This window comes from Lepidothrix coronata, unplaced genomic scaffold, assembly GCF_001604755.1.
Source record: "Lepidothrix coronata isolate B3197 unplaced genomic scaffold, Lepidothrix_coronata-1.0 Scaffold226, whole genome shotgun sequence".
Taxonomy (NCBI): domain Eukaryota; kingdom Metazoa; phylum Chordata; class Aves; order Passeriformes; family Pipridae; genus Lepidothrix; species Lepidothrix coronata.
Window position 1 is genome coordinate 537559 of NW_016690406.1, and position 15354 is coordinate 552912.

Sequence of the window (15354 nt, forward strand, 5' to 3'; positions counted from 1 at the left end):
CAACTAGAAACAGACACTGCAGAAACAAGGTTCAAACGCTACCATCCTATCCTGCATTTCTCTTGAAAGCAGCATGAACCATTTTGGTTTCATTAGAATTCCCTGCCCTTTAAGTTAGGCAGACCTTCTATCTCACTCTGTGTATCCAGGACACCATCTCCAAGTTTCCCAGTGCTGCATAAACTTTAACAACCTTGGAGTTGTACTACTCGGAGTGAGGACAATAATCCTATATTTTATGTCATTTCTGTGGCTGAATCATTTTCTGCAATTTCTGTTTGAAGACAACAGCAGAGCAATATTTGCACCATTTCTTTAGGATCCTGTGGAACAGAAGTATAGTTAGTACAACATGGTGAATAAGACTGGAATGGTAGAAAGGACTCTGACAACCTTGTGTAGCTGCCCAAAGAGATAGGGGAGCTAAAAACTCCTTATACTCTATGGTAAAGTCATTCTGATGGGAGATATTAAAATCTTAAAATGTTAAAGAAATTGTGAAGAGCACACTACAGATTAATCCTTAATTGCTTTAGGGCCAGCAATTTTAACAGTAGTATTTTTTCAAGCTTAATTAAGGTAGTAGAATTCTTACGGAGAGAGGGATGGACAGGTGTCTTTAACACTTCCAGGTCTATTATGACATTCTTTTGAAGCAAATTATTTGGAACCCTGGTCCCTGACAGGATCCTACTCCTATACGGCTCTTCCTCCATTAGACTGCTAAGTCAAGTTTCCAGGAGACAGCTTCTTGAGTTCAAGCTCTCTGGTACATCACCTCTGCCACACACTGAGGAGCCAGTGTAACAAATAATAAATTTCTTTTATTGTTGCTTTGTAACATAAAATAATTAAATCCATGATTCCAAAATAAGGGGCATTTAAAAAAACTGAGTAAGAGGAATGCGACATAACTGTGTCATATTTTAAAACAAAGAGCCACAAGAATGTTTTCTAAATGCCTTTTCCTGTGACACATTTCTTCCACAGCTCCATCTCACATAACACAGCTTGCTATGTGACCAGTGATAGGGCAGTTGGAAAGAATGATAGATATATTATCATCCATGTGCTAACATGGGAGTGAAATCTGGAATAAGGGTACAAAATTAAAAAAAAAAAACAAAACAAATCTCTACAGCAGGACATGGATTAAACATTTTCTCTGTTTTCTAGCTCTAATGTCACTGACTAGGACTCCTGAGGTAGGAGTTTTCAAGGCCAGGAGTTTTCAAGGTGGAGGGCTTCTTCCAGGTCCAGAGAACACTGCAGTGCAGGCAGCCTGGGGGAGAAACACACAGCAGCACTTCCAGTCAGTTCCTTTCAACGACACAGATGCTGGCAATGTCCTCAAGGACAGTGTGTTAAACTGAGGTGGGACTTCTCATCAAGGAGCTAGATGATGAGATAATGACACCACTAGGTTTTTCTAGAAAGATAATTACTGTTGGGTATGGAACAAAAGTCTCAAAACGCTCCTGAGCCTTCAGGCAGCTCGATTAATTTTACATATATGCCCTGCTTTATCTTCAGTCACAAGTTCAATAACTTTGTCCTTGCACATGGAAAACCAACAGTGAGTATCTGAAAACAAGCTATGCATACTGGTCTTGTGAGCTGTCCGAGCTTTTCCATACACCAAGAATGTACCAAGCCAATTAACCAAAAGTGATGTTTGGACAAGATCAGCCTTCCCCACCAGGAAGTGAGATCTTCTTGAAATATCTCCTTCAGTTCCCTCCAGGAAGGAAAAAAAGGCATTTTACTACTGACAGATCCAGGTGATCCTGTTGCAAGTCCACCTTACACAGTTCCACTGGATAAGGGTGTAGCCTGCAAACTCCTCTGTCCTCTCTGATCTCACTGGCTCAGCTTCGCATTTACTGGGCCTTGAAGTGCCTGCCTGAAGACAAGGTTTTTCAGCTGATCCAGTTTATTGTCTCTTAAGGCATCCCGTATGGCACTGAAGAAACCGAAGTAGTGCTGGAAGTTGTGCATCATGAGCAGGACACCGGCCAGCAGCTCATTGGTCACGAGGAGGTGATGGATGTAGGCACAAGTGTGCCTCTGACAACAGTAACAGGTGCATCCTTCCAGCAAAGGACCAAAGTCATCTTGGTATCTAAGGAAGAAGCAATGTTGAATAACATCAAAGGTCAGAAGACCCAGTCAAGTTATAAAGAGTACCCAATTATTACCTGGCCTTTTGCAGGGACCTGAGCCCTGAGGTCCTGATTCCAGCTGCTCTAAGATTTATTGACAACTAAGAGCAGCACCACTGGCACAAAGGACTTCAAATATCATAGATGGTTTGAGTTGGAAGGGACCTCACCTAGCAGGTCATCTAGCTCCAAAACCATGCCATGGGCAGAGACATCTTCCACTAGACCAGGTTGCTCAAAGCCCCAAGCCTCATCTTGCCAGAATTCACTTCGGAGCCAAAAGGCCACACATCTAAATCAGGATAACTCTGACTACATTACAGCTAACAGCAGAGAGAGGCCCTATCTGTGCCTTCCCTGACAGAAAAGCTGCAGTGCAAGACACCCCTCACTAGCTATCACAACATTTATGAAGGAGAAACCTATCAAAACTATGGATTTACTGATTTCTCTATTCACAAAACAATATTCCCCTCTACTGTGAGATGCTGGGAGAGAGCAAAGCAACACAACTGTCTACTCAGACAGCCCAGAAGTACCTGAGGCAAAGAGAAGGAAGGACAAGTGGTAACAATGGTCAAAGTTTTTGTGAAGTATCTAGAAATGGCAGAATTGCTCAGCAGCTGCTTAAACTGAGTCAGAAAGCAGAGGGTCTCCACAGTTTAAGTAAAATCCAGTATCTCAAGAAGACCTGAGTAAGATGTGGAAGACCAAAATGATCCCCGGACAAGCTTTGTAACCTATGGTATTTCAGCTGGGCCACAGTTACAACCACAGTATGTCTGCTGGATAAATGATCAGAAAGTCCCTGGCTTTAGGTCAAGCAAAAGACAGTGCTTTCCAACATACACTGTTGCCTGATAACAAGCTAGAATGCTCATCCAACACTCTCTACTAAATGTCCAGAAGTACTGTCTTCAACAGCTTTATGTTTTATGAAGTCTCTCATCCAGCTGCTGACCATATGCAACCAAATACAGAAGTCAAAGGTATCCCATTTAGTGATACAGCTGCAGATGCCCTCCTCACAAACGCACATACCTTTTGTCCTTCAGACATATCTCAAACGGTGTCATTTCTGGGTCAGTTTTGGAGATTTCATCCTGGTTTTCTTCAGCACCAATCTTCTCCAGGTCCTGGGCCCCATTTTGTGTTAAAACTGCTTAAAATAAAAAGACAACAGCCTTTTACAAACAGAGCAAGGGCAAAGGAAGGATAGCAACTTTAGAATAGGTATGTCTGCTACTCTCCTGCCACAGGTTTACACCTCTTTCTTATAGTAAGCAGCTATTTTCCTTAATTGCCATAGGTTAGTTAACTCATACACTTTTAGATGATTAAAACAACAAGAGACAACTGAAAACTAATCTACTAAAACTAATCAAAAGTTAGAGCTGAAACAACAGTATAACTCTTTGCTGCTCTACTGAGCTAAATTCTTAAAAAATAAGAACTTTTCATCTGAACTGCACACTGAATAGAGTGCAATCACCTGAACAAATTGATTTTATTGAGATTTTATTAGAGTAGATAGGCAACTCATTTGCATTCAATCATTCTACTTTCCATGCTGTGATCAAGACTCAGGGATTTAGATGCCTCTATTTTTTTTTTAAACAACTGAAATCAAAACAGGCTGGTAGCACTAATTCAGAAGATGTAGATTCCACATCTGCCTTTTCCGCACCTATCTGAAAAATAAAGAATCATCCCATAACTTTGTAGGTTTGCAATTTTAAGTTTGTTCTTAAGAAGGAGATGTATCTGGAAATACCAGTATTACCGTTTGCACAATCCATGTCTACTGACTTTAAAACAGGCACAGAACAAAACCACTCTCCTTACCCAGAATCTTATGATTTAAGAAAATGGTGAAACAAGAGACCTTAAAGACAAGGGTTAAAAAAATAGCAGCAAGCACAAAGAAACAAGATGTTCTGTTCTATTCAGATGGTTTTGAATTATCCAGGCCTGAAAAGCCACTAGGTTTTACCCAAGAGAAAAAATGTAAAATGTTTCCCTGTATTAAAAATATTTAATAGGCCAAAACAAAACAGCTGCTTGAAACACATTTGATAGGTGCTTTAATGGGTGATATGCATGTTCCCATCTCACAGTGTAATGAGGTAATAAGTTATGAACATCTCATTTTTGTTTTGATATGTACTGATGAGTGCAAGGACAAAGAGAAAAGCTGCCCAAAGAAATGGGAAACTTCTGACAGCTAGAAAGAAAGAACTTCAGAAACACATTATTATTCCAGACACACAGTCACTTCATTCTAGAAATCAAACATATTACATCTCCACTTAATAGGTCCAGCCTTCACTGCTAAAGGTAACAGAAGATTTCCCAAGGGTATCAAACTAAAACCCTTCTATTCAGTAGGTGTTTAAGAAATATTTAATCATGTTTTGGCTAATCACATTTAGAGGCTTCAAGTTTTACTCAGTAGGTTTCACACCAAAGTACCCCACCTTCAAAAGCAACACTTGATAGTGGAATACCAGTTTTTCCAGTGGTTACTTTACTTATTTCAGGAACAAAACACTCAAGTACAGATTCCTCCAAAGTATGAATTCTCCTCGCCACAATGTAAACTGTAAAAATTATAACAACCATCAAGAAGCCTACCTGCTGTTTCAGGATCTGGATGGCAGTCATAACTGAAAACCAAGGCACAGCCTCGCTCTGTCACTTGGAAGGGAAAGAAGCTCTCAAAAATGTCCACTCCCCTTTCAATGCACTCGAGCACCTCATCTGGTTTGCCCACACCATGAATGATTCTGTAAGAGACACACAGGAAGACAAATCTACAATATTCTGAGTAGAAGCAAGAAGGTACCTGAAGATCTTCAGGTCACATGCAGCTCACGTAGCTTATCTCTGCAACTGCTAACCAGAAGGCAACTGGGGACAACAGTCACCACCCAGAATCCTGTGTGCTTCCAGTTCCCCACCTCCAACATATCCAGTGCATAGCAGGCTTTTCATTATCTGCCATTTGGAAGACAGCAATAATCCCTCACTTCCTGCGGAACAAACTCATTCTGTTCATTATGTTTGAAGTGATTTGGTTTCTTTCACATACACATAAATACACTTAGATTCAAAACATCTGTGCCATAGAACAGATATTTTCCTTAGTCATGTTTGTGCCCCAGGGAACTACTGATTTCCAGACACATGGACCCTTTTGCTTGTTAACTGTTTAGAAGACAGTCTGAAAAGACTTGATCAAGAGCAGCAGAGACAGCAGTAGATGGCTGGTCAAAGATACAAGTCCTTCAGGTGACAGACACATCATATTGCACTTGGAAAACCTGCCTGGAGGAGAATGCACTACTGAGAAATGTCATCAGAAAGAGAGAGCTTCCTTCCTTTAGTTTTTCCTCGTCTTTACACTCTACCTGCTCAAATGATTTACCCAAAAACCTGGGCTGAGACACGGCATTAAGAGCCAGGAAGAGCCCGGCTGGATTGCCGTCAATGGTAATAGAGATTCTGCTGTTAGCCAAATTTAGTTGGCAGGTTTGCCGATGGTGGGTGAAGCATAAGAGAGTAGAGCAGTTCCTGCTCTCCTGCAGGTGCATGGGCTGGGCTGACAGCAGTAGAAGTTAATGTAGGGCAATGATCTAAACAGATAATTAGGAAAATACACAGGAGCTGATAAATGAAGTCACAAGGTGCCATTTTTAGTCACTTTTCTAAGTACTCCAATTAAATTGATGAGAACAGAATAAGGATGGGAGAAGTTTACAGCATGAGTGTTTTATGTTTCAGGTTCCCATGGCAGGGAGAAAATGATGTGCAGAAGTCAGAACAGTAGATCTGCATGCATGATCAAAGCCCTTGCTGAAACCTCTCTGCACAGTTAAGGACAAACATTTCTTTTTGCAAGGGTTCCGTTGCTACTGGAAAGGAAAACAAATTTTACCAAGAGACTTCAGCATCTTTAGATGCATAAAAGGACTCTTAAAAAGTACATTGATAAGGTTATTTCATCGTCACACAAAAAGCAGTCACTTCTTGAGTGAAGCACAGAAAGTGTTTGTCTTCTAGAGAATTTCATATTGAATTTCATATTGAGGTAGAACACAGGTGCATAACTACTTCTCCAGCCAGAATGGCAAGGGTGATTCAGGAACAAGGACTGTCTGAAATTCACCTGAGGTACTTACAAGACCCCTGGGGCTACCCAGCTTTCTTCCTACTGAGAGGTCAGAAACACTTGTCTTAACCAGACAAGCAAACTATTTGATAGATGAGGCAGATGCACAGGTAGCCAGTAAGGTTAGCTGAGCAGATTGGACTCTAATGCTCCCAGGGGATCTTTTAAGTAGCTCAACCAGACAGGATGGCAACAACACAGCAAGCCTTCTAATTGTCAGGAAAATTCAAACCCCAGGCATCATTAAGCAAGAACAAGCTGCAACACCAGACACGTGCTTTTGCATTTAATTTCCTTCTGAACATCATTAGGTCAGAGCAATGCTCAGTTAGCAGAGGGAAGCAGGACTACAATGGGGCCTCAGTCACTCTCTTTAGGAAATGATGAAAAAAGCACTCATATTATTTCTGTTGCAGGTGCTCTTGTAAGAGAAATCCGGCAAGCTCAACCCAATGCTAAGAAACCCCTCGTATTAGCACACATTTTTGGGAAGTCTTTAGTTACTGTCACTCCTTTGTACCATCAAAAAAGCTGCCACCCCTGTCCAGTCTCTGCCATGAATGGGATGGGCAAAACTAACTACTCAGATACACAATAAGCCCCACATTGTCCAAGAAGAGAATATCATTGTTTTAGGCGAGGCTGTACCACCTCTGGTAGTCCACAGGCTCAGTGTCTCAGGTACCAGGTCAGAGCTGGCTGCCAAAAGATCATGTAAACACTGGCTGCTTCTGTCAGCACCCGTCTCTGCAGCCATCCTGCAGCTGAGACCAGAGAGAACTGGAAACATGACAGTTTTTGATAAGGTCCTTATCACGAGAGGAGGTCCCCTCACAAGATGAAGTACCTGCATAATATCTTGATAATAACATTCTTGTTTGAGCTGAACTTCAAGTAAACCATGGCCTCAGAGGCCAAATGCAAGCACCTCTGACATATCCTACCTGTAACTCTTTCTAAAAACGTATATGTGACAAATGTGGAGAATACTCATACCCAGAGTGTGAGTACAGCTTGGCACCAACTGCAGCTAAAAACTGAAACAACAGTTGAAGCCTGCAGCCTGATAGTGGTAAAATTTATGCAGCCTGGCACATACAGAGCTGTGCAATACAGCGATTATTTCCTACAGAGATACTGCACAGCAGCCTGTAGAAGCTCCTCATAATAGAACAGATGGATTTCTTGGGATGTTGCCCACACGACTTACCTTGGTTTATCCTCTGGCAGCTCTGCTGTGACAGAAGCTATCAGTTTCAACTTGGTCTCCGTGGCCATGGCACATCCCTGGAAGCCATCTAGCAGAAAGCCACCCACAGGCCGCTTGGCAGTCTCCCTGGCTGATCTGAGCCTCTCTTCCAAGATATCTCCACCTTCAATTGCCCCAAACATTACACTTCCTTGTAGTTCCTGTCCCAGGAGAAAGCTACAAGTGTTAGAACGTGCTCTGCCAAAGACATGCGAGACATCTCAAAGCCCAGACTTCAGATGCCTGCTACTTAAGCCCCACACTCCCAAGAACTTGCCAGAACCACAGTGTTTCATCCCACGTAAGACTATTCCCCACGCAACACTGTGAAGTCCATGTGAGAGTGTAAGAAATGGCATTAAGGGAGACAAGATTCTGCTCCTTACCTTGACACTAACTCACTGAGAATTTTGATGCCATTCTTCCCACCTCCCTATTACTGAAGGCAATAACCACACACCATCTTTGTACATGGCTTTTTATGGATGGCCCCGCAGCAATACATGTGTCAGTGCAGAATACAAAGCAGGTGCCATTACCCTGTCTGTCAGAACTCATCTCATAATGATCAGACCAGATCCCACAATGAATTCCCTTCCAGGAGATACTGATATCAGCTCCTGTCACCCATTTTCTTTCCCTTGTAGTGCACATTCAGATATATATCTCCTTTCACCAAAAGAGAGGGAAGTTTCAAAGCTGCTGGAAGAAATGAAGAACAGCACTGACTAATTCTATCAAGTCCTTTCTCACTTGGAACTGAGGTGATTTCAGGGAAAAAAGATTGGTTTTCTTGACCTGAATGAGAAGATCTCACTTTGCCAATGCATATAGCAATAAGGTAAATGGAAGAAATGCACTACAGTCCAAAAGCAAGGAAAAAAAAATTAGAAGTAGTTCTCCCCAACAAGTAAAGATGAGTATACTAGTGCAGGAGACAATACTAAAGGGAGAAAGGAAAACTCCCTATGCTACTGGTTATACCTCATGTAGGACTGTCACCTGGGCATTCTCTGATATATATATATATATGTGACACAATTTCCTATTAAATCACATCCTGGGACTGGCCCAGGATGCAGCACAGACTAAAAAGCAGATGCAGTGCTATTGCCTCAGTATTTTGGGGACCTTACCGGTGATTTTTCTTGCAGCTGAAGACATACATCCAGGAAGGAAAGTGACCTATCCACAGACTTCTTGGCTCTTTTTCTACCAACTTCCCCAGAAATGGTGTCTCCATCAGAGATGCACTGGAACCAGTCTGGCTGGATGGCTCGCTGTATGTCCATGAATTTGGAAACTGTCATTTCCATGCGCCCTGAGCTTCCCCACAGGGAGACTGTCTGTCAGGGAAGAATAGGGATGAACGTTAGTTGTGAAGGATAGCAGATCCTAAGGGTGAAAGGAGGGAAGGAATTGGTCTGGTGAAATACCAGATACTGGAATGATACCTTATTCAGCAAAGGCTGCAATGGCAAATACAGCTCACTGATTTTCTATATACAAAACCAGGAAACTGTTTCCTTTTCCAAGCATTTAATTCACACCTCATATGTGAATATACATGAATATATATAAACCATACAGACACCATACACACTGGGAAGAATACAAAAAGTTGTTAAGCAACTTAATCTTAGAACCCCATGTTATTTTTGAAAGCTATGTATTGCTTTTGCACTTGGTATCTCATCCTTAAGTGTGACTCTTGGGGATGATCCTATGAAGGGCTAAGAGCTGGACTTGTGGGTGCCTTCCAAATCAGTGTATTCTGTGATTCTGTTATTTAGGGTCCAAATTCAGCCACTTAAGAAGGGATTGAAATACCAAGTGCAAAAGCAATACACAGCTTTCAAACCAAGCCAACATAAGAAATGGCAGGTGCTCATCAGGATTTCACCAAGTCTCTGTCTCAGTGTCTTCACACACTTTCTATTCTGTGTGTGCACTTGGGTCCCCACCTTCCATCGTTATTCCATGCTACCCTCAAAAGATTTTAAAGCAAGACAAAAGCCCCTGCACAGAGAGGTTATGTTACCTGAACACCTCCAGGTGAGTAGATGTCACCATTCAATCCACTAAACATTCAGATTCACAAAATGTTACTGCAAGTACTGCAACTACACATGCCACCACGTTTCAGCCTATTTTACAGAATCTGCAATTAACCTGTGAGTGCAGCTTGGCTGTATTTTGTTGTATTATTGTTAGACTTGTGACACTGCTGCTCCAAAATTTTAAAGGGGTATTCAAGTAGTTAAGCATTGGTCTCAAGCCCTTTAGAATTCTGCTCTTTTCATCTACAATTCTGTCAAATGAGGAAGTGTGTTCAGCTATCAGAAACAGCACATAGCTTGAAGTGTTACGGGGACTTTTTGGGACCTGAAGGTTTAAACACATTCTGCTAGCCTATGCCAGACAGACAGATTAAGCAGTGCAGTTCTCATGCATACTAATTTGCAAACTGAATTCAATCAGCTGATGCAAAAAATATGAGAAGAACAATTTTTTTATTTCGTCTCCACAAAGACCCAAAAGCATTGTGCTAGTACACCACATGCCTGTTGCCTGTCCATCCATCCATCCATCTCTCCTGATTACTTCTGGCCTCCTCAGCCAATTTCACTAAATTTGAGTAACAAAGACAGAAGTCTCCAAAGTAATAATATTGCTGTAAATTTCCCACTAAAATAAGGCAACTCCAAAGGAAGGAGATCCAAAATTAGTACCTGCAAAATAACAGGAAGACAGCAGCTGTATGTTGTTCTGAAGCAGCATGTTGATCAGATAGTACCTGCTGCCTCTTATTGTGAGAGCATTGAGGAACAGCTGGTGAAGGCAGGCAGAGGAAAGTCAGAACTGTCTGAGCCAAAGGGCAGAGTGTAATCACATCTAGTTACCTTCATTCTGCTCTCAAGAGGAAAAAAAGCGGCTTTAATAAATAAAATAGCCATGCAGCTTAGAGAACTGAGCATTATCCTGTGATTATTTAAATCCAGCCCGTGCTAGACTTTCTGACACAGAATCCAGAGCTTTCTGTCTCATTGCTTTCAAAAAGCTATCATAAACATTTGTCAGTAGAGATTCAGCTGCAGAAGGCCTTGTAACAAGGTGACAAATATCTTCACCAGCTTATTTTAAAAAAAAAGGCTGAATCAAAGCTGCAACACCCAGGCTTAGATTGCTGCTATCACCTCATAGCTGCACAGTGGTAGGACAAGCTGGAGATAATTCCTTCCCTGCAAAGAGGCAGGACTCAGCCTGGTTCCCAGCAGCAAAGAATACGCATTGATAGCTGAATGGCAGGAGTTATCCTCTGTCATTCAGTCACCTTTCACCAAATGTGACCATACCCAAACAAGCCTTGAGACTGACTGGATCTGAGCAGGTGCCAGGAGTGGCCCTTGCAGGACAAAGTTGTGGCAGGTAGCGTGTGGATTGCATGGGGAATGTCTCTGCCTGTAGGATGGAACAGGAAAATGCGTGCAACACTATGCACTCCTGGATTGCTAAGCCACTCTCCTGTGAAAATTATAAGTTCTTCTCCTTTGTGGGCCTGTAGCAGACTAAATACACACACAGGGGTTCAGACTTATTGCTTATCAGTGGCATCACTGTAAGCTGGTACAGCAAATACACTAAAAGACAGGTATTTTCTTTTACTACCATATTAACTACAACAGCACAGGAGGACAGAGCTCTCCTTTCTATCTGAATTGCCACTTAACTGCTCGGGAATTGTTCAGGGAACATGCTGACAAGTAAGAACACGTACAGCTTTATTTAGTTGAAGGTAGGAGCATGTAAATGACATTCCTCTTTGTGCAAAGATTAGAAAAATAAATCTTGTGGCTGTCTGAGCACACCCACAGAGATGAAGGGACTGGCAGTTTTCTCTTGAGAACTTTAGGTGGACCCTTTCAAGTCTTTACAGCTACTGTACCTTGTTGGTGTTGTAGCCAGATGGACAGGGACTGACTGGGTCATGAAGGGAGCAGTACAGCACAGCATCTGGCATACCTGGGAGCAGAGAGACAGACAGGAGTAGAGTTTCATGAACTAAAGCAAAGCTAATGCAAAGATGTGGCTTGTCAATTTGCAAAAGGGAACAGGGTATTCTCCCTCACACAAATACAGCCATTCTGACAAAGAAAATATTGATCATTTGATATCTCAACATCAAAGAAGGCAGACTTCTTCCTCAGTTTTACTATCTGCAGGGAGAAGAGCGCAGCATCAGGACAAACCATTAAATAATACCCTTTGGTTCTGCAAACTACATAGCTCCCTTGAGATTTATTTCTGTTTTTTCTTGATTAATACTTTACCTACTAAAATCTTCTAGACCCACCAGCTGACTCACTTGACTATTCAATTGATATACTGAAAACATCTGACATTTGACACAATCTAAACTGAGCAACAACCCCAAGCCTAGAACTTTTAAGGAAGGACATACAGAATCATATAATGGTTTGGGTTGGAAGGGACCTTAAAGATCCTGTCTCATGGGCAGGTACACTTTCCACTAGACCAAGTTGCTTAAAGCCCCATCCAACCTGGCCTTGAATACTTCCAGGGATGGAGTAGCCACAACTTCTTTGGGCAATCTGCTCCAGTGCCTCACCATCCTCATAGTAAAGAACAGAATACTGAGAGAATGTATCAGCTACAAAAATGAGAAATATATCACCCCTGCAAGACTGGAGGCTTCAAATGTCAGAAAGCTAGACAGTATGTCTCAATGACAGTCTTCTCTTCACAGATAGTCACTGAAATTGGTAAAGCCTCTAAGAAGTTTCAGATAAAGAGATTCTTCAATTTTTCGTGAAGGAATAAGTTGCCCCAAAGCAGTCGAAGTTTACTGAGAGTTGGGTGCAAACTTCCTTTGGAAAGGCAAACCATAACTTTGTTTATATAATAAAATGTATGTCCCAAATTTTTATGCACTTAAAAAAAAAAAAAGCACACTATCAACACGGATTTTTTTTCTTGCAAAGTCTGCTATATTCCATACACAAAGCATTGTCTGTAAATTATAGAAATTACGGACACATCATCACTTTCACAAGACCTACCCCATACCCAAGTGTAACTTGAGATACCCAGAAAAAGCATCCCAGAGAAACTTGTTGTCTTGGCAGATAATCCTCCAGTCCTCTGAGCTGCCTCCCCAGATATAAATACAGGCTATGATACACATATTCACACAAGAGGCCAACCCTGCATTCACTGTGCATTCAGGGTCCTCTGCCACACGAGCCTGACACCAGTGATCTGAGCTGCACAATGCACATGGTCAGGCCTTTACTGATCTGTTGTGACAACCAGAGGAAAAAACCAGGAGAGCTGCAAACACAGGAACTGGCTGCTTTACTCATTCTTATCATCAAGGTGATAAGACAAAGATTCCATTCAGGAGCTGCTCCAAGAATGGAGTACAGGGACTGATGAACATCACAAAGGCTTGGTGCGGTAGCCAAGGGATGTGGCAACATTGACTGTTTTTCATATGACTATTCATAAATAAAATTCAGTTAATTCTTAAAATTGACTCTTGAAGATGGAAAAGTGGAAGAGGAATACAGAGAGCAAGTACAGTCCAAACGCTAAACAGACAGGAACAAAGAACAGGGGGAAAATGACCTTCTCCACCTGCTTCTTTACTTCCTCAAAGCTCCCACAAATCCAACGTGGGTCCTTCCCCCTAACATTTTCTCAGAACAGAAACAGCTCAGAGACAGAAGTGTCCACCAGCTGAGACTGATTTGATGCAGGTGCTTTACCTGTTCATTCTTCATACCGCATAAAGATTTCCTGTTGGAAATCTTTAGCTGAAATCAACTATTTTAAGGGAACCAAAAAAGACAGGAAATGTATTTGAGCAGCTGTATGGGGAAGGCCCTTTTAATGAAAGTTTCTAATTCTCCTCATAAAAGAAGCCAGAAATGGCAAGATTCATTTGCAGCAGTGATTGGGGGCTACAGTGAAACCTCTCTCAGTCATAGTCTCAACTTTTGGGCTAAGTCCACCCCAGTCTGTGCCAAAGCCTGCAAGGAGAAGGCCAGGTGCAGAAAAAGAGGGGAAAAAAGCAAAACTACTTATTTTTGTATGCTGATTGAAGGATTTTTGGCCATACTATTGGCCAGAAGGATTTCTGACCATACCAATGTCAACATACTATTTCAAGTCTTCCTTAGTGCCACTCTGAGTGAGAAAATGCCTAAATGTGGAAAGTCTGTACCTCCATCTTTCTGCCTACTGTACTGCCTGAACATGCTCTAGTGGGATCCACCTGCATTTCCTCTCCAGACATACAAGCAAACACATGCACTTTACCTATAAATTTTGCAGCTCCTTCTTTATACTCTTCCAGGACATCATGAATTTCTGCCCTGCAATCCAGATACAGAAACACATTAACTAAGCAGACAACTATCAAAAAAGATCAGTGGTTTCATAAGTAAGGCTTCTGTTTCCATACTTATGCTTAACTGGATCGGTTAAGCACTGATTTCTGCCATCCAGCTATCAGGCAGTAAAGCAGGGACAGATAGAACTAAATTCCAGAGACACAGAGCTCAAGAATCATAGCCCACAACCTAGGGCACTCATAATTCTGTGGCAAACAGGCAGAGCTTTTACCTGCACTGACCAGTGCCCACTGACTTGCTGGAGAACACGCAGCCCCAGTGTGACTTCTTGAGTAGCATCACTAATGTGCATCATTCAGCAACAGCACAACCAGGGATGGGAGAGCTTCTAACAAGCTTTATGATGGTAATCTTTCCTTTCAGTTTCCACTTACCTAACTAATTTTGAGAGTCAACTGTTGGTTCAATCTTACCTCAGATGTTTCCAGGATGGGGCATCTACCACCAATCTGGGCAACCTGTTACAGTGTTTCATTGTTCTCATTGTAAAAAATTCCTTCCTTATATCTAGTCTACTCTCTTATAGTTTAAAACCATTATCTGTCAGGATAAGCCCTGCTAAAAAGTTTGTCCCCAGTTTTCTTATAAGCCCCTTTTAGGTACTGGGAGGCTGATATAAGGTCTCTCTAGAGTTTTCTCTTATCCTGGCTGAACAGCCCCAGCTTTTCTCAGCCTGTCGTCACAGGAGAGGTGCTCCAGCCCTCTGATCATCTTCATGGCTTTCTTCTGGACTCACTCCAACAGGTCCATGTCCTCCCTATGTTGGGGACCCCACAGCTGGATGCAGTACTTCAGGTGGGGTCTCACCAGAGCAGAACAGAGGGGGAGAATCATCTCCCTCGACCTGCTGGCCGAGATGGGAAGACGGCTGTGAAGTCACTACCGCGGGTTTGGCCTAAACACACTAAAAGCCACGCGGCCCTCCAGCTCCCTCACCTTCGCCTTTCCCACCGCGCCCCTGCACCTCCCTTCGACAGGGAAGCAGCAGAGGGACCCCCGAGCTCGCCACTTCCCCGTGCCCCCCCCCCCCCCCCCCCCCCCCCCCCCCGCGGTACTCACAGGGCGGGCAGGGGCAGCTGCGCCACGCCGGGCACTCCGCGCACCTCCCGCAGCGTGTCGTGGGTGAGGTGCGGCGCCGAGCCGGTCCGCGTGTACAGCAGGCAGCCCGGCAGCGCCAGCGCCCCAGCCCCGCTCCTGCCCAGCCCCGCCAGCGTGCCCAGCCGCCCGCAGCCCGCCCCGAGCAGCTGCAGCTTCATCTTCATCCTCGGTCCGGCAGCGCCCGGGGACGGGGGGAGCGCGGAGCTCCCTTCCCACCGCGCCGGGCGTCATCAGCGG

The 15354-nt window shown here is 43.1% G+C and overlaps 1 protein-coding gene across 2 annotated transcripts; it reads right to left on the bottom strand.

Annotated features, from left to right (window-relative positions):
* Positions 1-821: 821 nt before the first annotated feature.
* On the bottom strand, positions 822-15336 carry QTRT2 (queuine tRNA-ribosyltransferase accessory subunit 2). Of its 2 annotated transcripts, none has more exons than XM_017834030.1 (8): positions 15079-15336; positions 13925-13980; positions 11529-11605; positions 8719-8928; positions 7544-7743; positions 4797-4948; positions 3204-3321; positions 822-2122 (listed from the first exon to the last, which is right to left on the bottom strand). In XM_017834030.1, exons 1-8 carry the CDS (start codon positions 15279-15281, stop codon positions 1861-1863), a joined length of 1278 nt encoding a protein of 425 aa, XP_017689519.1. In that variant the 5' UTR covers positions 15282-15336; the 3' UTR covers positions 822-1860. The 2 variants fall into 2 exon arrangements, with proteins under 2 accessions (XP_017689519.1, XP_017689518.1); XM_017834029.1 differs by having other exon boundaries at positions 3204-3324.
* Between the last annotated feature and the right edge of the window lie 18 nt (positions 15337-15354).

Coding starts and splice junctions, on each gene's coding strand:
- QTRT2 (XM_017834029.1), bottom strand. CDS start 15,281: ATGAAGATGAAGCTGCAGCTGCTCGGGGCGGGCTGCGGGCGGCTGGGC. Junction 11,606..13,924: donor AGGAGCTGCAAAATTTATAG/GTAAAGTGCATG, acceptor CTCTGCTCCCAG/GTATGCCAGATGCTGTGCTG. Junction 8,929..11,528: donor CTGGCTACAACACCAACAAG/GTACAGTAGCTG, acceptor CTTCCCTGACAG/ACAGTCTCCCTGTGGGGAAG.